The following is a 24,210-nucleotide window of genomic DNA, read 5'->3' on the forward strand; positions in this document are numbered from 1 at the left end:
AGACATTTTCAAGTTAGTGGTAAAGTGCTATGACTTTCAAATTTCCGAAGATAGACTTGAATCGACTGGTGGGTGGTCCTCCTTAGAAAAGAAAAGAACAGAAAAGAAACTCAGAATAAACCCAATAAAAAAAAAATTACAATTACACTTGGAAACACTTTTCTTAACACTGCTGTTTGGAATTACAACAAACCAGTTACGCTGCATTCCACCTTGTGTTTTATGAGAATAAGGCAAACACTCCAGTGTAATAAAAAGAATGCCAAAGGCTTGATAATTGCCCACAACAGAAGCCAATGTATAAGAATGTATAAAACAAGGCAACTTACTCTCTGCAACTCCGCAGCAAACCCACCTCTCAACACACCAACCATCCTAGTCTGTTAACAGAAATCTGTACCCAGTGTGGAAGACACTAAGATACACCCAATTAAAGGAAAGGTCTCAAAAATGCAACTCTTATACTGTGGAAAATAAGCATGTGGAAGAAGGGCACAGTATAGCTACCAGCTAGTTTGATGCATTCTAGAGTCACTGGGAAAGGGGGAACCTCAACAGAGAAAATGCCTCCACCAGACTGGTCTTTGGGCAAGACTGGGGGAGGGGAGTTGGTGATGGCATTTTCTTGACTGATTACAGATGTGGGAGGGCTGACTATGGGCAGTGCCTGACCCCTGGGCTTGTGGTCTTGGGTGCTTTAAGAAAGCAAGATGAGCAAGCCCCATAGAGCGAGCCAGTAAGCAGCACTCCTCCATGGCCTCTGCATCAACACCATCCTCCAGATTCCTGCCTTTGAGCTCCTGCCCTGACATCCTTTGGTGATGGACGGTGATCAAAATGTGGTAAAACTCAAGTGAACACTCTCCTCCCAAGGCTGCATTTGGTCATAGTGTTTTATCACAGCAATAGAAAGCTTAGACAGTATAAGATTTAAAATGGGAGTTTTCATCTAAAAAGGAAAAACAAACAAAAAACGGCAGTCTCAGTACCCCTGAGATTGCAACTGAAGTGGGGAACACAAGCAGACTAGGAAAGCTCTCTCCAATTCTGCCCAGAACAAAGGTCAGGAAACCTAAACCATGCACTCTTCTCCAATACCACAACAAAAAGCAGAACTCAACAGCAGTTGTGACAAAGCTAACCTTCTGAGAAGATTCTCTGGGCACGCTGGAACAATGAGTTCCAGGATAGCCAGAGCTACATAGTGAGATCATGTCTCAAAAAGACAAAAATCAAAAAAGTAATAACAATGAATTAACTAACTAAATTAAAAGATGGTACATGTTGAGAATCACTCAGGGATTCACCTGTGTGACAAGCCCCTACTGGGAGACCTTATAAACTTTCCTAAAGCATATTTCTTGCATTCTGCTCTGTAACCTATACAAAAAGTTCAGTTACAAATCAGACACAGGATACCTGAGGACCCAGCCCTTGAACCAGTGATAAAGCATTTTGCTAATCTGAGTTATGAATATTACACCTGTGAACAGAGCTGCTTTCGATAGCTAGTCAGGATTCCCAGCAATATTAAAAATATCAGAATTCTGAAAACTTTTCCAAGAATTATTCCCATTCTTTTGGGGACTGGCTGATAAATCCTACTGTAATTTCTTCCCTTCCTGATTCACCAGGACGTAGATACACTAGTATCAGATGATTGGTATTGCAGATAAAGGACTTAGTCAGGAAGACTTGCAAGAGTTAAGTTGTTCTCTAGGAAAAGCAAGAGTTCATAGTTCAGTTCAAGCACGCTCCTTGGAGACAGTGCTGATGGAATAGGCCCTTGCTATGCAGGTTCGAGGTCACCAGCTTCCAAGGACCATGTGCTCCTTCCTGTCAGGCCTACCACTTGGCCTACTAGTGTGGACACAGGAGGCCCTGGTAATCTTGTGGCTATTCCGGCTCACCCAGGCATTCCAAAAAACCACCATGTTCCTGGTGAGCCCCCCATAAACAAGGCTGAGACTAGATGCTGGTCACACACACACACACACACACACACACACACACACACACACACACACACACCCAATACTTTTTCTTTAGGAGTTTTTGAAATCCTACTTAGTAGAAACAACATGACCTACTTATGAGAAAAACTGGGTTGGCCTCATATGTGCTCACGTCACTTTAAAAGACCCTGCGGCCTGCTGTCGGACTGACAGGAATAAAGCCTCAAGGGAGCCAGGAGGAGTGGGGCAAAGTCCCAGAAGTGGAACTGAGTGCAAAGAAGAAGACGAGGGGGCCTGGAACATTCTCAACTGACTCATGAGACATATTCCCACAAAAAATATTCTCAAAGAGCTCAGGAGGTCTTCCCAGTGCCATTGTTGCCCTAAAATTACTTGGCCACTATGAGATCACTAAGATATGGACACAAAAAAGGCATCCACGGGCAATGAGCTCTCACATCTTATAGGAAACCTGGTCAGAGGTTTCTCCATGAGCCACTACTTGCTGGACTTTGCTGACTGATCCCAGGGATCAGTGGATCAGTCAGCAAAAACCAACTGGGTCCACAGTGCACCTGCCAATCAAGGGTCAGCTGGCACACAGCTGGACTGTAACTCATTAGCGGCAGTGAACAAAACTGAGCCGGTCAACAGCAGCAACAGGACCTCAGCCAAGCAAGCAGGGGACATTCTTCCATCACCCTTCCCTCACACGCTGCCTCCCCCTCACTCATCTGCAAGAACATGCTTGCCCGCTCGCTTGCTTCCCTCTCTCTTCCTTTCTTCCCGATCCCACAAAATTTTTTATCAGTGACGACACCATACCATAAAATGTCTGGGACTTCTGCCCAAGTCTGCTGATTCAATGGTTAACCACTGAACACCTGACTCCAGAGACAGGAAGGGAATTGCCCCCCACCACAAGATTGGGGATACAGCATTCCTTGCTCATTCTCAAGCACTAGAGGCACAAACAGTAGTAGATTCATTCTCAATGACAATTACAGTTTAGAAATAAAATATAGGGGAGAAATTATGTGTGCTAGGGCAGAGGTGAGTCAAAATCATCTTCAAGAAATAACACAGTTTAACAAAATGGACTAAAGTACTCCAAAAGAATAACAACATCAGGTCTCAGTGCTAAACCAAGTTTACCAGGATCATAACAAACAGGCAACACTGGTTAAAGAAGGAAGTTCAAGAATGGGAATGGGTGGAGTGGCTGCCAGGCGACAAGGCACATGGGTAGGGACAGGAGGGAAATGAGTGATGGAGACTAAGTGGGCGCAGCTCCCTCCCAGTTTATGACTGTGCTTAGGAGCTGAAGCAGAGTCTATCAGACTCTACAGCAGTGGTTCTCAACCTTCCTGGCACTGAGACCCTTTCATACAATTCCCCAACCACAGAATTAATTAATTCATTGCAACTTCATACTGTAACTCTGATACTGTTACAAATAGTAATATAAATAGCAAATATGCAGGGTATCTGATTCCCAACCCCTGTGGGGACATGACCTACAGCCTGAGAATCACTGAACTACAGACACCTCTGCTAAATTCTTGGCTCAGAAAAAAAAGAAAGAAAAAACCTCCTAGCTCTGCCTCCCTGCTCTGTGACCAGCCACGCATGAGTGGAGTAGGTCACCTAGCAGGGTCAAAAAGAGAAGATAAACACAAGGGAGAAAGGAAACCATATGAGAAAATAAAACTCAAGTGTTCACGCTGGGAAGGAAACACTTCAGCCAGTTAGAATGGGTGGGTGAGCTTGGCAGCCCCTGGCCACCCAGCAGCCCCTGGAGGCCCAAACACCCAGGCACAGGGCACAGGACACAGGCCTAAGAATGACACCACCACCAGGAGGGTCAACACAGCTCTCAAGGAGCCTCCTTCCGGGCAAAGACAGGCAGGAAGAGGGACCCATGGGTGAAGCACTCTCCTGAACGAGGAAAGTCCGTCCCCTTGAGAAGTAGATGAAACACTGAGTCTGAGAAAGAACAGTGGACAACTGGGAAATAAAATATGGCTACAGGGAGGCTAAGCTAAAGAGGGCAGTGCAGGGTGGTGGAGACCACTGGAATTCACCCATTTTTTTCTTCAGACAGTCCTTTTTTACCAGGACAGGGGTCCTTATCACTGCACATCCACGAAGAGGCCATCCATCCTGCTTCAGTGGACGCCTGACAACAGTTCTCAGGGGCCTTACATGCTGTTGATACTTTTTAAGTCACTCAACATGTAAACGGATACCGTTACTACAGGGCAGGGGACCTATGTGTAAAACGCTGAGTCTGACTTAAACACAAAATGAGGAAGTTTCTCCTGGAGTAAGTGACAGACAAGGGAATAACTGACTGGAAAGGTGAGTCCTAGCAACACCAGTGAGTGGGGCAAGAGGCTGAATGGAGGAAACAGGGATCTGGTTGGCTGAGAGGCCACGGTTTGAATCTTCCTGAAGTACTCTGAGGAAAAGCAGACACAACAAAGCCACAAACTTTTACAACACCAAATGACCTCTCCAAGCCAGGCATCTGAACATCTGGACAACTTCCTTCTAACTCACTCGGACTGGCTCTAACCCCTTCTGGGGCAGCATAGTTATCAGGCAGCTCTGCCAACTTTGCCAAGTAGTGAGTGTGTGGTGTTGACCCAAGACACTGTGGCTTACCCCCACACCTCTCTCCCTCTAATGGCTGAGGCTTTCTGTTAAAACTGTTCCCAAATGAATGGTGGGGGCGGCGGCGGCAGCAGCTGTGGCAGCAGCTGTGGCAGTAGTAGCGATTTCTGTTGTTTCATTTAGCCCAGGCTAGCCTCAAATCCTGGTTTTATGTAGAAGCTGCATGCTAGCTAGCCAAGGTGTGAATTATTCCCTCAGCAACCCAGAGATAGTTTGATAAGGCTTTAGAGAAGAATTACTACATCCAACAGAGCCAAGCTAACTGGCTGTCTGCTTCTCTGCTCAGAAGATGGGAACCCAGAAGCTGAGAAACAGAACAGACAAGCAAAAGGCCCTTCGGTGGGCAGAGGTGCAATAGACAAGAACCTACAGTCATACATCGGCAATGCGGGGAGGTCTGGAGAATGCAAAGCTTACTTGTTCATTCCTTTAGCAGAGAAGTATTGATGGATGACACATAGTGAAACCCAACAGAATGAACTTAGGAAAGCCTGCTAAGATTTCTAAGTGTGTTCGGCACATAAGAATTTACAACTATATTAATAATGACCAGTGCTTTGTTTTGTCTAAACCTAAAATGGTACTACTATATTCTTTTGCAAACAAAACTCTGATAGCATATCTCAGTTTCTATCAAGCCAGGAAATGATCCCTGACTGGCCAGGCACCAGCGATTGGTGGTGCTCTTCCAGAATCCCAGCACTTGGGAGGATGAGGCAGAAGTATGGTTTCAAGGCAGGCAACCAAGGCTACACACTGAGACCTTACCTTAAAACAAAAAATACACACACACATTTCATTCACCAGATAAACATACATGTAAATACACATATGTGGTATGTGTATGTATATACAGCCCTGACTGGTGCTATGAAAATAGTAAGAGAAGGATCTGAGAATGTAGCTCAGTGGTGGGATGCTTGTACAAGACCCTGTGCTTGATTTACCAGCGTCAAAAAGAAAAAAAATAATGATACGGTGTGAAATTTATAAAGCGGAAAGTGAAAGACGTATGAATTATTGTGTTCTATCGGTAGAGTTAAAGATTCCTCAAATATCTCCCCACCCTACATCACCATCACTTGTAACTGTGTCTATGGCATATTATCACCCAATTGGAAACTTACTCAGTATGAACTCTGGCATCTCTACAGTAAATGAACAAAGAACTGACATTTGCCGTGCTCTGAGTATCAGTATAAAGAGTCTGGGCTGAGAGAACGTAGATGACAAGCCATCTGTTCTGATCATTTACGATGTGATCACTCTGGTCTCCTTCTGAACTGTGCAACATCTCTATGGCAACACCATCACTTTCTTTAGCTGGGGGCCCAACTGTGTCTTTTCCTTCACAAAGCAAGCATACCTCATAGATGGTGGTACTCAGGCTCTTCATGTGCTGCAGGTACACTGATGGAAGGAATCTACAATTGCTCTTATCGCACCGTACTCAATACTAACTGTGGTCTCTGCTAGAGTGTGTGAATGTCTTATACCTAAAGAATATATACATCAGCTAGAGCCTTGATCCTCAGTGTGGTCATACTGAGAAAGGATACATCTTTAAGAGGTGGGGCCTAATGAGAAATCCCCAGGTCACTGGGAGTACTGCCTATCAACAGGGATTCATGTAGTTCTCCTGAAAGCCTGAGTTAGTTCTCATGAGAGAAGTAGCTATGGACAAGGAACCTGAACCCTGAATCACTTGTCTTACAGGGGGATTTCCACTGCCTGCATGTGCTCTCATCATCACGTATCTGCCAAGCTGTAGAGCAGTTAAGGGCCCTGTCCAGAGCCTGAGGCTAAAACTTTCAGCCTCCAAAACTGTGAGGTAAATAGACATATTTTCCTGATAAGTACTGGCCTCAGTTATTTCTTTATTACAGCATAACTGGACAGATATATTCCCAGGGTCCACAACTAAGCTAAGGCATAACTTAGAGGACCTGTCTACATGGGCATTCATTACATGTGTCTACATCTGGATTACACATTTCAGGGCTCTATTCTAGAACTAGATGGAGAGATCTTGTGTCTTAAAGTCCAGGAACTGCACTGGTCTGACTTAAGGAAGCATGGGTATAACTCAGGAGTTGTTTACTCTGCTTCTCTGGGAGGACAGTGGGATCAGAGGTCCCAGCAGCTCACACTCATAACTGAAGGGATAATTCCAACACAAAAGAACCAGAGCCAAAGTCAGCTGTACACCAGTGCCATGCCAAGACCAATGGACCACAGAAAGCAGGCACAGGATAGACAAGTGCAGCTTCCCAAAGGCAGCAGAACTCATCGGGAAAGCAAACCACAAAGGGGGAGGGACCAGCAAGCACAAGCAGGAAGTGCTGGACACAATGTGGGATGTGCTGACAGAGCAACAAGTTCAAGTTTCCCTTGAGCCTGGCTCTGCCAAAGCAGGGGAGCAATCGGATCTGGTCTGCAACTCAGAAATCCACCAGCCCTCACATGCGACTGTCACTGTAATACAACATCCAATACAGTGCAAATAAAACCAGGCATTGAGGATGAGCAGGACAAGAGAACAGAGACTGATTCTGCCTGGTCTACACTGCTGCCCTAGTCTAGAGCAGAGGAAGACATCACTTCTGCCAACCAACGTGTGAGAAATGAGACCTAATGCACTATGTCTTTTTAAGAGCATCTCAAAATTCATTTTCACCTTGAGGGCAATTTCAATTACATAGCCTGTGCTCGCCGATCATCTCTTTAATTTTAACTTTTACATTATTCCCCAGCACAGTTTAAAAGGAGGCCAAAAGAGAACCTGCCTAATCATCTTGCCTCTTTGGACTATAAACTCCCATTGGACAGAACAATATTTTTGTCTTCTCCAGCTGCATGGCACCCGGCATACTGACGCTGCTCAGGGATAAACAGCTCACTCATTACAGTGTCATGTATATTAACTAATGCCCATAAAGGCCTTTGAAGATGAGAAGCACTTCAAGTGCTAACTAATGCTAAGCTAGGCATTTGGAACTAAGAAACAGGGATGACAGAGCATGCATCCACAAAGGTCACCGCCCAACAGGAGGCACTGTGCTAAGAAGAGGCTCTTGCCCTACACCTCTGGTCCCTTTGCAGACACTGCAAAGCGGGTGCCCTCCAGCCTGCTTTATGTTCATTGAATGTATACACTAGAACAGAATTTCAGAGGGCTGCAAGAACAAAAAGTCTTGGAGCTTCAATTCTTTCAGAAACCACACCCCAAAGAAATTGGGAAGCCTCACAAAATCCTGTCTTCCTCCTGAGATTTCTGCCTTCAGGTGAGGCTAAAATACACTGTACAACGTGTCAACTGAACTCCACAGGACATACAAAGAATATTCTTGCCACTGAGTACTTATGCCTTTCTGCAAATTAATGGTTTCTATTTGGGAATCTAACAAACTACTCCATATCTTGGTCCCCATGTTAAATGAGGAAAAGTGACTCCAGTGTATGGTGTATAAGATGCGTTGGTGGAAAGCTCTGGCTGTGACAATATCACTCTCATCAGGAAGGAGGAACACAACAGAATGCTGCTCATGTCAATTTCACCATAACTTTGTCGGAAACTCAACTATAGCCAGTTTCACCCTTTCCAGCCATGATCTTCCCTACCCCCCAAAAAACAAAACAAACAAACAAACAAACAAAAAACTCACTGGGTCTGAGGCCATCAGTAGGAAGGAAATGCAATTATTTTAACACTTGCTAAAAAAATAATCCAAAGTCTACAAAATTCTAAATATGCCACCATATTGCAAGCAAAGGTCTGATCAGGTCCACAATCTCCTGTTAAATACAGTGATTTCTCCCCATTCCTGGACAACAATAAGGGATTGGTAGAAAACTCAATAACTGGGATCAAATCACAAGGCCATGTCAGAGGAGGAGTTATTGCCAGAAACTGCTGCTTTCCAGGAGGACTCGGTCCATGGAGTAACCTCAAGTCTGTCCTAAAACGCTGTGGAAAAAGCCCTGTGAGCTCGGATTATCATTGCCTTCCTCAAAGGGGATCACAGGAAACATCCCAAAACTGAAGACATCTGAGGATCTACCATCCAGACCCCTTTTCTTTATAGCTTACCTTAGGTATTATAAAATTCACCTCATTTAAAGAATACAGTTCTGTGGTTTTCATATTCACACCGCTGTGAAACGATGACCATTCTCAAATACAAAAGCCTTTCTGAAGAACGCCTGGCCTGTTAGCAGTGGCTCACCCTCAGTCTACTCACCAGCTTCACGTCAAAAACCTCTCTTACAGGGTTAAGAAACCACCATCCTTTTCTGACAAAAGGTTTTAGTCGTATGAAGGACTTCAGGAGGGACAGCAGCCCAATTTCCCAGAATGCAATTTAACAAGAATGAGAATATTTATAGATAGTGCAGAACACAATCTATGAAGTTAAGCCCACCTCCTCAAATCAAGGATCAAAAATTCCACATTATGATTTAATGCAAAAAAAAAAATAATAAACAATACCAGAAGAGCAAATACTCTGCCCGGAAGACAAAAATCTCACCCACCATTTTATGATTTCTAGAACTCAGTGCATATATGTGCACACGCATGTCCACACTCACATCCTTCCCAAAACTCACACTCCAAACCAGGAGTACCACTGCACTACATTTACCACACGTGTCTCTGTAAGGTCAAGGGAAGGCATCAGGTACTGCATGTTGAAACCATGACTCCTGACTTACAGAGTGCACTGGCGTCCTGAGATAAGATGTGCCCAATCCAACCTCATCGGTTCACAGCCATTGTCACTCCAACGGACACTTCATCAGATATTCTTAGTGTTCTAATACCTTCCTTAGTTCTTCTCTCCAGCAATTAGTGTACAATGGGATGAAGATGATAAACTCTTCCCCACAATAGGTGTCATTTTAGTAAACCATATCTATTTGAAATTAATCTCTCCTTCCTTCTTGGCAACTCTTTATTTCCAACTTTGCACTTCAGCATCGTGGGAAAGCAATCTGCAGATGGAGTGTGGCAGCCTCTGGGGAACTGAAGATCATGACTTCATCTGTCTGTTTGGATGACTACCTCACAAGGTTCTATGCAGAACAAAAGCTGACCAACATTTTCAACCTGAAGATGGACATTTGTGTACTGCCTTGGTAGAGGCATGGATTCTGTAATTATTTTCTGCATGTGAAGTAAGAGAAGCCAGACACCTCACCATCAAAACAGAGTCACCAACATGGAAGCAACAAGACTAAGAACCCTGTGAGCAAGTCAGCTGCCTGAATCTAACACATGGTTTTTCTTCCAGTTAGGGGCAGAAAGAGACCTGAGTATGAATGCAACTGTGTCATTACGTTAAATATGTGTTTGGTTATGCAGTATTTATGCACATACTCATGAGTGCAGTCCACTGAGAGGTTCTACAGGCAATGAGCACACTTAGTGCCCACTCTGCTAAAATGAGTCAGTCAGTAATGGCTGATATCAGGGCTGGGGCAAGGGAAAAACAAGATGGTCCTTGAACTATTTATTGTGCCATGAAGTAAGTGAGAAACAGCTAAAAATAAAATAAAATGATGGAGACGGGTCATGAAAAGTAAAAGAGTGATCCCTAGGCCACTGCTCAAATTGCAGACAGTTTGGGCTTCAAAAAAGGTAACGACAGCAGGGCTATAACTAACAGAAAGCAATTCATGAGGCCATACTTATCAACACACGTTACGTTAAGCAGAAGCAAAACCACTTCTTCGTGGTGGAAAAACAATAACAAAAATGATACTGTTAGAAAAATCGCCATTTGGCAAACCACCAAGAAACAAGTAGTTCAGACAAAAATCTACAAGAGACGCCACAACTAAGGAAAGAAAGAGGGTTTTGCGTAGCCACAAATTATCTCCCCACAAAATGCTAAGTAATTACAAAGGGAGAGAGACCTGGAGTCACCACCTGATCCGAATAATGAAGGTGACACTACCACACTGGAACAGTTAGATGCAGAGGGCAGCTAGGTACAGTGAGGCAGCTGGATGCAGTGGGATTGCTACTAGACAGGCTGTCTGGGAAGCCCTCCTGGCAAAAACTCCAGGACCTGAATAGAATGAGGAATCATACATCTCAAACTGACAGACAGTTATCAGGACAAATAGTCACTAATATCAAGGTAACAGAGAAGATAAACTAAGATGTCCTCATTAATGGCATCCAAGGAGCTATTAAAAACTAAAAGTAATATGTGATCCTAAAATGATCATGGACCATCATTTTTTTTCTTAATTGTTAAAAGGGCATTTCTGGAGCAAATAGAATTTTATTAAATTGGTAGATTTATATGATGCTATTGTACTCACAAAGTACAGTATTGCCGGCCTGTAATCCTAGCCTGGGACACTAAAGCAAGAAGACCACAAGTTCAAGACCCACTCAGGTTACTTAATGAAAGCCTGTCTCAAAAACAAAAACAGTAACAATAATTTCCTGATCTTCATCATTTCACCAGGACATTTTCTCATTCTTAGAAACACATACAGAACCATTTAGATCAGTGTTTCTCAACCTTCCTAATGCTGCAACACCAACCAGAAAATTATTTCATTGCTACTTCTTAACTGTAATTTTGCTACTGTTATGAATTGTAATGTAAATATCTGATATGCTAGATATTTGCTATCCCACAAGTTGAGAACCACTGATTTAGAGGCAATGGGCATCATCACACTTACACTCAAATGGTTCAGAATCAAAATAGTATAAAATGATGTATCTAAATCCACACAGAGACAAAGTGAACAGAGAAATGGAAACTAGTAGGAAATCAGATTAAAGCCTTTCTTTGCAGAGTAAGAGGTTCTGAACTCTCAAAATAATTTCTTGGAACTCTCAAAATAGTTTCTTTGCTTTCCAAGTAACTCTAACTTTAAATGTAATTAACAGTGAACACAGAGGCAACTAAACATCCCAAATAGGCAAAAGTAACAGAAAAGCTACAATTCAATTAAGATGATGTGGACCTGCCCTTTGTATTACTCTTGTTACTTTGAAATAAAAGACTTAGTGTAATAATGGGTCAGAAGTAACCCACAATTACATACTTAAAAGCCACCCAAGTCTGTTCTTTTAATTCTGGAAATTGTCAAATACTAAGAAAACTGAAAAATTTTTGAAAATCCCTAAGGATCATGCTGTCTATCAACTATGAGGAGACCAGAAAAAGTGGGTCTGGTGAAAAGGAACTCCACAGATAGAAAAGTCTAAAACAGATGCCTAAGAATTGTCTCACTGAAGAGAAGGGAGAAATGAGCCTCCTCCTTAAGTACTGAATCTCAACATAGTCTGCTTGTACATGAAAAACAGCAAAGGAAGAGTGCAGACAACAAAATACCTTTACACAGACAAGCCTGAACAGCCACAGCCACTTAGCAAAATTGCCCCTCCAAAAGAAGATCCCCAGACCTCTGTCCTTCTCATGACTGCTTGTTCTTTGCCTAAGTTAGGCAGGAAGCCCTAGAACTCATTATAATGTATAATATGGTGATGGCCTAAGGAACACCCCTGGCTAGCTGGCCTTGCCCTTCCTATCCTGCCAACATTGCATGTACAACCACAGACATTTCCCAGCACTTAGATCCAGTCCAGACAGCCAAAGACATTGGATCAACACTTCAATCAAGGCTTCCCTGCAATGGATGTGAGCAGAATAAAACACTGCCATCACACCTCACGTGGGTATCTAGGGCTTCTTGTGTTATCTTTGTAGAAGTAGCATCTGTTGTAATTAGGCAAGAAAAAAGAAACAGAAATGAAATTAGAGAACCCAAACAAAAACAGGGGAAGAAATGCTTGCTTTATCCTGGAATCTTTCACTCAGCTTTTATTTGGTACTACACTGCTAAATTATAGCTTTGACCGGCAAAAACCAAGGATCTATGTATTAAATTTTAAATTGACAACACAGACTCTGCAGGATGCTGCATACAGGGAGGTCATTTTACTCTCTCCCTCTGTTAGGAAAATTAAGAGAACAGGTGTCTTTATAAGAGTGAAATGGGGCAGGTCATTCACCCTCAGAAGATGCTAACACCATCTGTAACCAAAAGTGCACCACATGCTGAAGAGGAGATTTTAGTTTCAAAGAAAAAAGGTACATGACACATCTTACATAGGACCTGACAAATCACAGCATTAAGTGGCCAGTGGAAGACAGAACACTAACAGACTACCAGCCTTCCCTGGAGGGCAGGGCTGGTGTTAGATGGCTCCTGTGTGGTAGACTCAGAATAGGTATGGTTTTGGGTCTCTCACTCTGTCTTTCTCCCTCTCCCTCCCTTTTCCCTCTCTCTCTCTCTCTCTCTCTCTCTCTCTCTCTCTCTCTCTCTCACACACACACACACACACACACACACACACACACACACACACACACACAAACACACACAGAGTTAAATGAATAAATAAACTGAAAGGTATTATGGGGTCAGTATAAGAGAAAGCGGAACAAAATGAAAAATGGAAACCAAAGAAGAAAAAAGTACCAAAAATTCTTACCCCAAAATATTAGAGATTATCCTTTACAGGTAACCTACACATGTGAATTATATTTGCAAGTTCAGGAACAGTTGTTTATTTCATGGTTACAAGTCTTCCGTGAGGGAGATATGGACACATCAACAATTCCCTTACTCCTTCTCAGAATGAGAAATGGGTAGAAAGAAAACCCAGGGATGCTCTGTAGACAGTGAGACAGGAACAGTCTGGCTCCGAAAATGCCGTTCATCCCTAGAAAGCCTTCTTCAATGCCAGGAGTGCTGGGGCTGGGCAGACCATGCTGGGTGTGCTACCCTGCTTGTCGTGCTGTACAGCAGTAAAGAACACCAGAGAGGGGACACTTAGAGCAGCATAGCTGGCAGTACTGAAAGACACGTGACCAGTGCCTTAAGTACCAGACCTTATTACTGACATGCCAGACAATTTTCCCAACCCACCCTTCTCATGCAAACCCAGAGAGGGACTTTTATTTCCCCAAGAAAAACCCAAATGGGGTGATGTATTTAATGCATCACACTTGTCTATAGGTGATTTTGCAACCCCCACCTGAGAGAATCACAGACATGTGGCTAGTATTCTAAAAGTCAAGTGCATTTATCCACAGAAGGTCTTTGGCCTCCACAGCACATGTGCCACCAGACTAAACACTCCGCAGGGGGCAAAGTCTCAGCACAGAGACAGTTCAAGAACCATCCTCTTGCTGCTCTCTGATCACTGAACCCCAAGTGAGCCTCTCTCACCAGCTCCTCACCCCTGTGACATGCATACGGGCTCCTTATTTGGACCTTCGGGGGCTTCCTTACATGGGCAGGGAATAGAAAGAGGAAATTAAAGGCAAAACACAACTATGAAGGAAATTAAATTTTTCTACTATTGACTAAGAATTCAAAGCAGGGTGGTAGTGGCTCACACCTTTAATCCCAGCACTCAGGGGACAGAGGCAGGTGGATCTCTGTGAGTTTGAGGCCAGCCTGGTCTACAGAAAAACCCTTTCTCAGGAAAAGAAAAAGGAAAAAATAAAGTCTCAAACTGAATATTTACATACCAACCATAAATGTTAAGAGAAGATTTCCCTGTGACGACTAGTAACATCACAACAGAGCTGTACTGGAGATAAACTGGCCTCTATAAGCTGGCAGGGAGCTGATATAGTCTTCTGCTGGGGTTTGGTGGAGTGTTGGTTAATACATGGCTTCTCTGGGGGAGGAGAATCTAACACCAGAGATCAGGAAGACTCAGGGACAGAAGGCAGAGGAGACAGCCGCACACCAAGGCCTTCAGAGCCTTCCCCCACTATCAATTCAGAGGCACATGCATGGACTATCCCAGAATGGCTCCGGCAGAAAAGAAAAGCAGCCAGCTCCCCGGTGGTCACTGAGAAGTTTCCCATGGGTGCATTCATGCCTGTACTACTGATCCAGTCAACAGCTCCCCAGCGGCTCTTGCTCCAGCCACGAGCCCCTCCTGGCTGTTGCACCCCATCAGATTAAATTAAGAGCAAGAAGCTACAGTGCACACCTGTGCTCCAGGCAGAGAGCTCAATCGCCAAGTGTGTGGGGCAGAGGCCAGAGAAGCAGGAATGAGGGAAAGGACACCCAAGCAGAAAACACCTTCCGCTGCCAATGTGAAATTGCTACCCAGATGCTTTCTTCACTGTCCACATAGGACCTGTCTGCCTGCGGTACTGTCGAGATAATGCACTTAAGGCAATGAAGCCCACTGCACAGTAGAGCTGATGAGGAAGGTCACCACTGCTGCTTTTTATAGTATAACAGAGCTCACTTCTATCAACATAAGTTGTGTGGCTATTGATTAAGAACTTGACTTTTCCCTGGAATTCTGCCAAGAATATGAGATTAAAATTTTGTTTTCTCAGTGCAGGAGTAAAGTAAGTAAACAAAATAAATATCAGCTATAGTTTACTTAAATTGATAACTTCAGACATAACCTCTTTCAATCAGGAACAAATTCCAAATTCATCATAATGTTTAAAGTTTTTTTAAAGCTGGGCAGTGGTGACACACACTTTTAATCCCAGCAATTAGAAGGCAGAGGCAGGCAGATGTCTATGAATTTGAGACCAGCCTGTTCTACAGAGCAAGTTCCAGGATAGCCAAGGCTACAGAGAAACCCTTACATTTTTTAACCATACCTTTAAATATCTTAATTAAAACACATTTCACTTTGAACATCACCACTGGTTTCATTTTAAACTCTTGGTGAAAAGTTGAAAGGGTTAAAATAGCTCCAACTAAATCTTTACTGGAATCTTAGACAGTTAAGATGCAAATGGGGAAAAAATAAAATACCCTACATCAATAAACTAGTTTGCAATATCTCAATGGAAAGCGATGATTTTACTGATCTCATGTTATTTCTCGAAAGTCACATCTGGATTGGCTTATTTACTTATTCTTCTTAGATTCCTCACTTCCCTCTAAAGCAGCGTGGCTACCTAAGAAACAGACCAACACTCACTAGCATCGAACACTATTTTCAGCTTTCCTTTTCAGGCAAGGGAGGGTTCCAGGGACCTACTTCAGAACACAGTCACTGTTTTAGAACCTAAAGTAGCCACAGCTTCCAGGCTTCAGAACACAACACAAGTCTGCAGCCTGCACCGTAACTGGTATTAAGAGCATAAATATGAAGAAAGGCTTGCAGGTACTCGGTAAAGAAACCATCACATCAAAGCACAAGAAAGCATGCACGCTGCTCCCTCACCAAGTGGCACACTCAAGTCTCTTCATGGTGTCCTAGGGAGGAGGGAGGAGGGCGGCACAGAGGCATCCAGAATAAGACTTAATAAGAAAGAAACGCAGTGTGAGGGCTTCAGAGTAACCCCAAACCTTTGTTCTCCACACATTCATTTAACACCAACCAAATGCTAGGCAGGTTAAAAATAATGCATTTATGTAAGTGCCCCCCCCCCATACACACACTCTAGCAAGGTTAAATACAGAGCTCTGAAAGAATGATTTATTGCCACAAGGACAGGGACCCAAAATAGATTGGCAATAAAAGTGATTGGTCCCAGAGGCACTGAGAACTAATGTAAGCAACATCCTGGCCATGATAGGCATCCGGGAAAGAGTCATATCAGGCTTCTTAGTCCTGATCCCACCTCTACCCGGTTCCACTCTGGGAGAAAGTCAAACAACCTCCCTGTGAGTCTGATTCCTTCTCATCTGTAAAATGCAAAAACTGGTCCAGCTCAATTTTGCGCTCTTTGTTTTGGTTTGGTTTTGAAGTTTTCCTTGTCTTTTTCAATGGTCCACTCTGAACAAAGAAAGGTGAAGTTCAAATTCCACTGACATATGCAAAAATCAAAAACCTGCTGGCTGCCAGTATATGCCAAGCCTAGGAGTGGCTGATCGGGATTACCTAAATGAAAAAGGAATTTTCTTTAACAAAGTATTTAGAGGAGAATGAAACAGCAGCATAGGAGATGAGGCCTTAAGGGAGATGGATGCTGGATGACTAATGGCCTGAAATTCAAAGAAAAACTAAAACACAATGTACAAGTACTAACTAACAGCTGTGAAGGAACTACAAAGTTCACAGGAAAGTCCTCAAGGGCTATCTCTCCCCTCCCTCTAGGGTAGACACCCTGTCCCCAGCACCCACCTTCAAATTTTGGCAGGTGGCATCATCTTAGCTGGAACACCTCCACTGACTAGAGGGAAAAAAGTAACACTGTAGCTCATTCTATTCTTGAGCTACTTTGTTAAAAAGTTCTGTTAAGCTGACATCTTTCTCTTTCATCCTACCACAGGGACAAGTTTCATCTACAGCTACAAAAATAAAGCTCAATAAACAAGCAAGAAGGAACAAGCAGAAAAGGGGGCCAAACAACTATAGCTGCAGGGCTGAGAAGGTAAAGGTAAGCAATAAAAAGCTTTTGTCTCCTCCAACACAGTTGGCATCTCAGAGTCAGGATCAGATACCCTGGAGAGCTGTTCACACCCTACCGGTCCTCCCCAGTCAATGGGAACATATTTTCCCTGTTCGAACATCTTAAAGACAATACAGGTGGATCTGGCAACTCCTATGCATTCACCTTCAATCAAATATGTCCTGGGGTTTCCTGCCTTAAGTGCTCTAGTCCATGATGTCCCTAGCCAAGGTCACCAATACAACCATGGTACCCATGCCAAACTTACCAGCCCCTTTGCATCCTGTACTAGATACCATTGGCCCAGATGCCAACTACTAAGATCTAGAGCAGGGATTCAGAGCAACCTGGAATGGAAAAAGTACTAAAAGGGGCACACACTATCCCTGGGATGGGACAGTTCTTCTGAGGCCACCAACTGCAAATCTACCGTGGCTCCTGACCATGAGTCAATTAACTAAAAACGAAGTTTGTCTAGTACTTTGGAGGTTGAAATAAAGGAATAAAGGAGCAAGTGGCATTACTTCAACAGGCCTCTAAACTGAACAGGCAACCCAGGGTTACGAAAAAATAAGAGCAGCGAACAGAGTAAGGAGAGACAATCAAGGCCAGCATGCCTTTGGGGAATTTTGGAAACAAGCCATTACTCAACTGTTCACAAGACATAAGAAAGTATAGTCTCACCACCCCCCTCAAAAAAAACATCCATTTCTAGGGCACAAGAACCCTTCTATCATCACGAAGCTGATTTCTGCATAAAATCTATAATTCTGTGACAGATGATAAAAAAAAGAAAACAGCAAACAAACGATAGCTTCTGGGAATGGAGGAAGCATGGCTCAGTTCTGCTCAACCGAGCTAGCCACACACCAAAAAAATAAAAAATAGATTCAAAATCTGTCAAAGCTTTCATTTGAAGGAGTTGGTGTTTTCAAAACCTCTGCTTTCTTTCTGGAAGGACCTCACGGGAGACGGAGTACTGGGGAGGATATTAAACCCAAGCTGACACCGCAGAGCCGTAATGTGTCACTTCTAGTCATAACCAATCAGTTAAGATGAATCAAAAATAACCCTGCCAGACAAAGATCAAGAAGACAGAACTGAACCAGGTATCTAACGGCCCTACTAACTTCTGCCTCGCCCAAGGCTGGTGGCTTCAATCGCTAGCTTCCAGTGACCCGGATTGTCGCCCTGATCTCACCCAGTTTGGGAGCTGACTTTGAAAAAGGCCACCGAGAGCTTGAGCCATCAGCCTTCCGCGCTCACCTCGGTGCAGGCCGCTCACCAGGCCCCGAGGCTCTCCCAGCCGACCTCCGGGAGGCCAGCGAACAGTCGCCCCGCGCCCTCCCCAGCCCGCCTGCTTCTCTGGGACCCGACCTGGGCCTCCGGCTCCTGCTCTCCAGCGCGGAGTCTGCATCCTCACTACCGAGACCAGCACGCTAGAGACTGCTGTCCGAGATGCAGGCCCCCGGCCACCGTCGCTGCCCTCGGCCGCCTCCGGGACGCACAAGCAGACCGGACTGCACTCGGGGACGCGGGACGCGCGGACGCGAGCCCGGCTCGCGCGGGATCTGGGCCGGGCCGGGCCGGGCCAGGAGGAGGCGCCGTCACCGGGGTCCCCGGGACGCCCTGTCACGCCCCCTGAGCCGCACACCCGAGCCCCTCCCGCCCGGCTCCACGCTAGCCTCCTCCTCGGCCACCCCCGGCTCTTCAGAGCGGACCCTGAGCCACCCGGCACTGCCTCCAAGTCCACGCCACCCACGCAGTGCCCACGGCCCCGCACCTCACCCCAGGGCCACCACGGTCCCAGGTGTCCTTCCCGGGCCTCCCCCAGAGACAATGGCTCGACCTCGCGGTGCCGACCGCCGCCTCAGCTTGGCCACCGTCCTCGGTCCCTGTGCTGAGGTGCGATGGCTGCCCCGTTTCACAGGACCGTACGCCAAAGCGAGATGACAGGCTAGAGCCCCGAGCCAAGACACTCGCTGATAATGGGATCGGTGGTCCAGCTACCAGCGGCACTAAGGCCAGCACAGGGAACAGCCCCCTGTCCCCGGCCCCGGTGAGCTCGTCCTCCGGGACACCGGCCTCCGCCCACGCCGTCCCCGCCGCCGCCTCCTCGGCCCTCCAGCAAGAGACAAAGAGCCGGCGCCCCAACCCGCCGGGCCGTGGCCACTGCAGCGGGAGGGCGAAGGGTGTCCCCCCCCTGGCACGAGGGGCGAGTGCCTGGAAAGCGAGTGAAGGCGCCCGGGACAAGCCGCAGCACACGGGCAGCTTGGGCAACCTGACACGCCGGCGTGGGTCGCCAAGCCCCGCTGCGGCGACAGGGACGAGAGCGCGCAGGGCCGTACCGGGCCGGAGAGCGGGGCGCGCCGGGCCGGCCGAAAGCGCGGGGTGTCCGCGGGACTCACCCGATCGGAAGAAGGCCGCGATGTCGGCCAGGTCCTTGGCGGCCTCCTCGGCGCCCTCGCCGGCGCCGCCCCCGCAGCCGGAGCCCGCCGCGCTGGCCGCCGCCGCGGGGCCGGAGGACGCGGCCGGGGCGGTGGCACCGCCGCTGCTGCCGCTCATGGCTTCGGCGGCGGCCGCGCCCGCCTCGGGCCCCGCGCCCCTAGCTCCGCGCACCCAGCTGCTCGCGCCTGACCTGGCGGCACCGAGCACCTAGCTGCCCGCGCCCGGCGCGCGGACGCACAGCCCCGGGGCGGCGGGCGGCGGCGGCTCGGCCCGAGGAGCGCGCCCACATAGACGAGGACACCGCCCGGGAGCCGCGAGCCTGGCGCGGGGCGGGCGCGCCGAGCCACGGCCTCGGCGTGGCCGGCCGGGGCGCGGGCAGCGGTGCGGACACTCGAGGGCGGCGGCCGGGACCGGCGGAGCTCCGCGATCACGAGCGCCGGCGGCAGTAGCAGCGAGCCTCCATCTTGCTTTCCAATGGGGAAGGAAGGAGGGGGAGGGAGAAATCACGGCCGAGGGAGCCCCGGTGAAAGGAAAGGGAGAGCAGGGAAAGGAGAGGAAGGAAAAAGAGGGGTTTCGGCAATTTCCGGACAGCTTCGGTAGGGGCCGGAACATGGGCTCGGTGGGTGGGCGGGGCCTGTAGTGGGCGGGATCGCGGGGGGCGGGGCCGCGTCTGGAAGGCCCGAGGGCGGAATGGAGTGGCTGCTGGAACGTGGAGCGGGCTAGGTCTCCTCCTCCAGGGCAGCTCCAAGCCAGGGAGGAGCAGGAACAAGTATGATCGACCCACTCTGGCCTTCCAGGCCCGGCACTGCGCCCCCTGCCAGGACTTTCGCGCCTACACTGCAAGCGGTCCTAGCGCTGGAGCAATTTCGTTATTATTTATGTCACCCGCGGGGCCCGGTGACCAGGGCACAGGGCTGGTGATTCCCTTATAGGCGCAGCGCTGACACGGGCTCCATAGTTGCTGAATTAGCAGAGAGGCAATGGAAACAGATTATCTGCTCTAGTCTACCGGCTCCTTAGATTTAAAAAAAGAAAGAAAGAAAGAAGGAATGGGGCTTGCGGGGAATCCCGCAAGTGTATTGGGTCCTCGCGCTACCCAGATGTATTGGGAAAATAATGCAGGCAGATGAGACCAGAGGAAAGGAACCATTAAAAAAAAAAAAAAAAAAATGCTCGTCAGGTCAGTTGTGTGGACTAGTCAAATTCTGCTTCTTGTCAAGTCTGCGAGATGAGTGCCATGAAGGAATGAACGGGTACAAGATAATTAAAGATCAAATACTGGAGGACACAGATCAACAAATTTCGTCAAACTACACCACTACCTATGTTTAACGAGAGAGCGATGATTAAATGAATGAACAGCAGATAGCAGCCACCAGGTCTTTCTCCCTTGGGAGTCTCAGACATGCAGCCTGAGTAGGCTAAAATGCTTAGTTTCGTTCAGGATGAGGGCTGAAGAAATAGAAACTCGTGTTCACCTTACTATAGGTGTGTGTTTCCTACAGTCATGACTGTATATTCAAGATAGTACATATATGTGCCTTTGTCTTGTTGCTCTGCAAATTGACTGGGCCTGGAGACATTTCAAAATAACCCATCATTTAGATCTCTCTCTCTGTGTCTGTTGTCTCTGTCTCTCTCATGTGTGTGCCTGTGTGTATGTGTGTCTGTGTGTGTATGTGTTCATATCTGTTGGGACATGTGTCTATGTTCATGTGGATGCAAGTGGTCAATACGAAATGTCTAACTCCATCAATCACTTATCACCTATTTTTGGAGACAGGATCTCTCCCTGAATCTGGAACTCCTTGATTATTAGACTGTTGACCAATGATACCCAAGGATCTTTCTGTCTCTGCCTCCTCGATACTGAGATTATAGGCACAAAATACCACAGCCAGCTTTTAAATGGGGATATTAAGGGTCTGAATTCATTTACCCATGCTTGTAGAGCAAGAACTTTACCATATACAAGCCATTTCCAAAGCACTCAGATATTTGTATAACTTTATTTATTTCCAAGTGCTCTGTATGTATACCTGCAAGCCAGAAGAGGGTATTAGATCCCATTATAAATGGCTATGAGCCACTGCATGGTTGCTGGGAATTGAACTCAGGACCTCTGAAAGAACAGCCAGTGCTCTTAACCTCTGAACCATCTCTCCAGCCCCTCAGATCTTATTTTTAATACAATACTTTTTCTCCAATAAATAAATAAACCCCAGAGCTCCTTGGGGAAATGGCTGGTTCTGGCTGTAGGATAGGGTATACTTAACATGATCCTGAAACATTCTTTGTGCCAGAAGGTAAGGAAGTGGCTTCGCAAGAAAAAAGTCACGAGAGATAAAGATTTCCCAAGAGACATAGGAAATAACTGAAAGAGCTCCCAGTGGCCAGAGCTAGAACAATTTGAGTAAGAAAACACAACACTTGTTGATTATAAACACAAAATAAATATTTTTCAGTTCATACTGATTTACGTGAAGAGCAAATAGGGTGAAATAGACAAATTCCCAATGTAGCAGAATTACAGGTAATTTATGTGGAGGCTATGTCCTAAATGAGAGAGAGCAGGACTCCTCTCTCCTGAAATACAAGCTGTGCATACTTCCCTTCCAAAGAGAACAAAATTGGTGAGCTACTTCCAACAGAGAAACCACAACCCTGCCCTAGCCCAGTGATTGGGGTGAACTTAGGTAGCAGTAAGTGGTTGTGACTGTGGGTACGACATACAATAATACCTCTGCGATCTTCCCCTCCAAAATTCCTAACTCCAAACGAATATAACAACACCCTACAAAATGAGACACTTCCTAAAAACTACCTCACCAGCACTCTCTTAAGCATTCAATGTCACCAAAAATCAGAAAAGGCTAATCAATAGTCGCAGCCATGAGAATCGTAAGGTGCTTTTAGAAGTCCCTCCTGTCTGTGTGGCTGTTTGCTACTGTGGCTGTTTTGTTTTATGGTGAGTTTTCACTCTCTCACCCAAGCTAGCCTTGAACTCTCCATTCTTTCACCCTAGCTTTGTAAGTGCTAGGAGTGTAACTAGTAAGAATGCAGCCACATGCCACCATACTCGGGCTCAGTGTGGTTGTCTTGATGGGTCTAGGAAAGTTCCTATGGTTAAAACTAAGAAGATCTGAGTAGCATATGGGTGTTAGTCAATAGCAGCAAACCCACAGTGCATGAGAAAGTGGGAGAAACTGGGTCTGGGGTGCATGGGAACTCTCTCCACAACTTTTTAGTAAATGCCAACCTTGCTTAAGATTTTTTTTAAAAGTATGTTTAAAGCTTATTCTTAACCAGATGAGCAGTCTCTTACAAACAAGCCAGCAGCTCCACACCTCATGGGCCTTCAGTTCAGGTATGTTGACAATGTTTCTCTACTTTTTTCGCTTGGTTAATTCTTATCTATAACATCCTTCCCTCCCTTACATGGCTAAGCTTTCAAAGTGAAAACGGAGAGATACTACGCAATCCCTGGACATCACAAACCATGCTGGGGTGTCTTTTTCTCTACCTGGACATCCTGCCCAGATTTTGAGTGTTGTATGTCTGAGGCCCATTCTTACTGTTACATGTCACACATCCATGGGAGCTCAGATTAGCCGGCATCCATCAGGAAAATTCTCAGCTGCTCACTGTGGTGTTCAGTCCCAGCCCAACTCCAGGAAAAGGCAGCCACAATCTCTTCTTAGATCCTCAGGGCTTCCTGAGCACAGGCTTTCTCGGAGACCCATGTTAAGATGCAATGCTACCCATCTCAACCCCCAAACCTGGCAGAAAATATTTACTCATCCTGAATTCCACTCTCAACATCCTTTCTTCCTCTTCTGTTTGCTTTGCTGTAACCATCCTATTTTTCAAGAGACTTGGATTTTGGTATCCAACAAACCTTTCTTTCCAGTTCTTTCTACCAGGGCTTCCAAAGGTGTCTCTTAAAACTCAAAGCCAAGGGCCAACATTTCCCTTTGTGTCCCTCCTATAGTAATCCCACTTTTGGCTAGTAAATACACTGTCACTTTTCTTCTGACAAAATAAAATGGTAGAGAAAAGTTTAAAATTTTAGAATATGGTAATTGTTTGGATGAGAGGGACAAATTAGATGGTATCACACAGCCATAGGCAGATTGGCACCATGTTGGTGGTGAACCTAGAAAATGACAACCGCAAAAAACTAACTCGTGTTGGAAAGTTCCTGAGTGGGACAGACAGATTCAGGGAGATGGCCTTAAGGGTAACATAACAGAATGGCAAGTGCTGCTCAGGGCATTGGGTTTGGGATGGACAGGTAATGACTGGTGCGTATTTGGCAAGAAAAGACCTATACTCTAGGGACAGGAATTCTGGCCAATTCTCCTAACTCAGGTACTCAGTTTAAGAAAGGAATGAGAGAAAATGTTTGTGTGAGCATGGGACACATGCAGGCCCTCCCTGACATCTGAGCATGTGCAGGAAGATCTAAACAGGGTTTCACGACAGCTGCTGTTGATCCTGCCCAACCTTCAAAATCCGGCTCCAATTTCATCCTCTTTCATGAAGCTCCTACATAACTCGAGTTGATCTCTCCCTTCTCTGAATTGCACATCAGTCATTTGGGCATTTAATAGTGTGCCACATTCTATGATTTACAAGTTTTGTGTTTGGTGTCCTGCATAGATGAAGTGTTCTTTCGTGATTAGCATGCAGGTACCAGTATGCTTCTTCTG

General features: G+C 46.0%; 1 protein-coding gene across 4 annotated transcripts in view; it reads right to left on the minus strand.

Moving 5' to 3' along the window:
• The window catches only part of Trio (trio Rho guanine nucleotide exchange factor), a 284,459-nt gene extending 264,748 nt beyond the window's left edge, over window positions 1–19,711 (minus strand). The window contains exon 1 of one of the 4 annotated variants that reach the window (XM_051182600.1): window positions 19,459–19,700. In XM_051182600.1, the coding sequence (XP_051038557.1) occupies window positions 19,459–19,615 (157 nt within the window). In that variant the 5' untranslated portion in view covers window positions 19,616–19,700. Of the gene's footprint in view, window positions 1–18,427; window positions 18,508–19,458 lie in introns of those variants that run through there. The other 3 variants (XM_051182598.1, XM_051182601.1, XM_051182602.1) reach the window with 3 other exon arrangements.
• Window positions 19,712–24,210: the final 4,499 nt, after the last annotated feature.

The sequence above is a fragment of the Phodopus roborovskii genome, unplaced genomic scaffold, assembly GCF_943737965.1.
Source record: "Phodopus roborovskii unplaced genomic scaffold, PHOROB, whole genome shotgun sequence".
Lineage (NCBI taxonomy): Eukaryota > Metazoa > Chordata > Mammalia > Rodentia > Cricetidae > Phodopus > Phodopus roborovskii.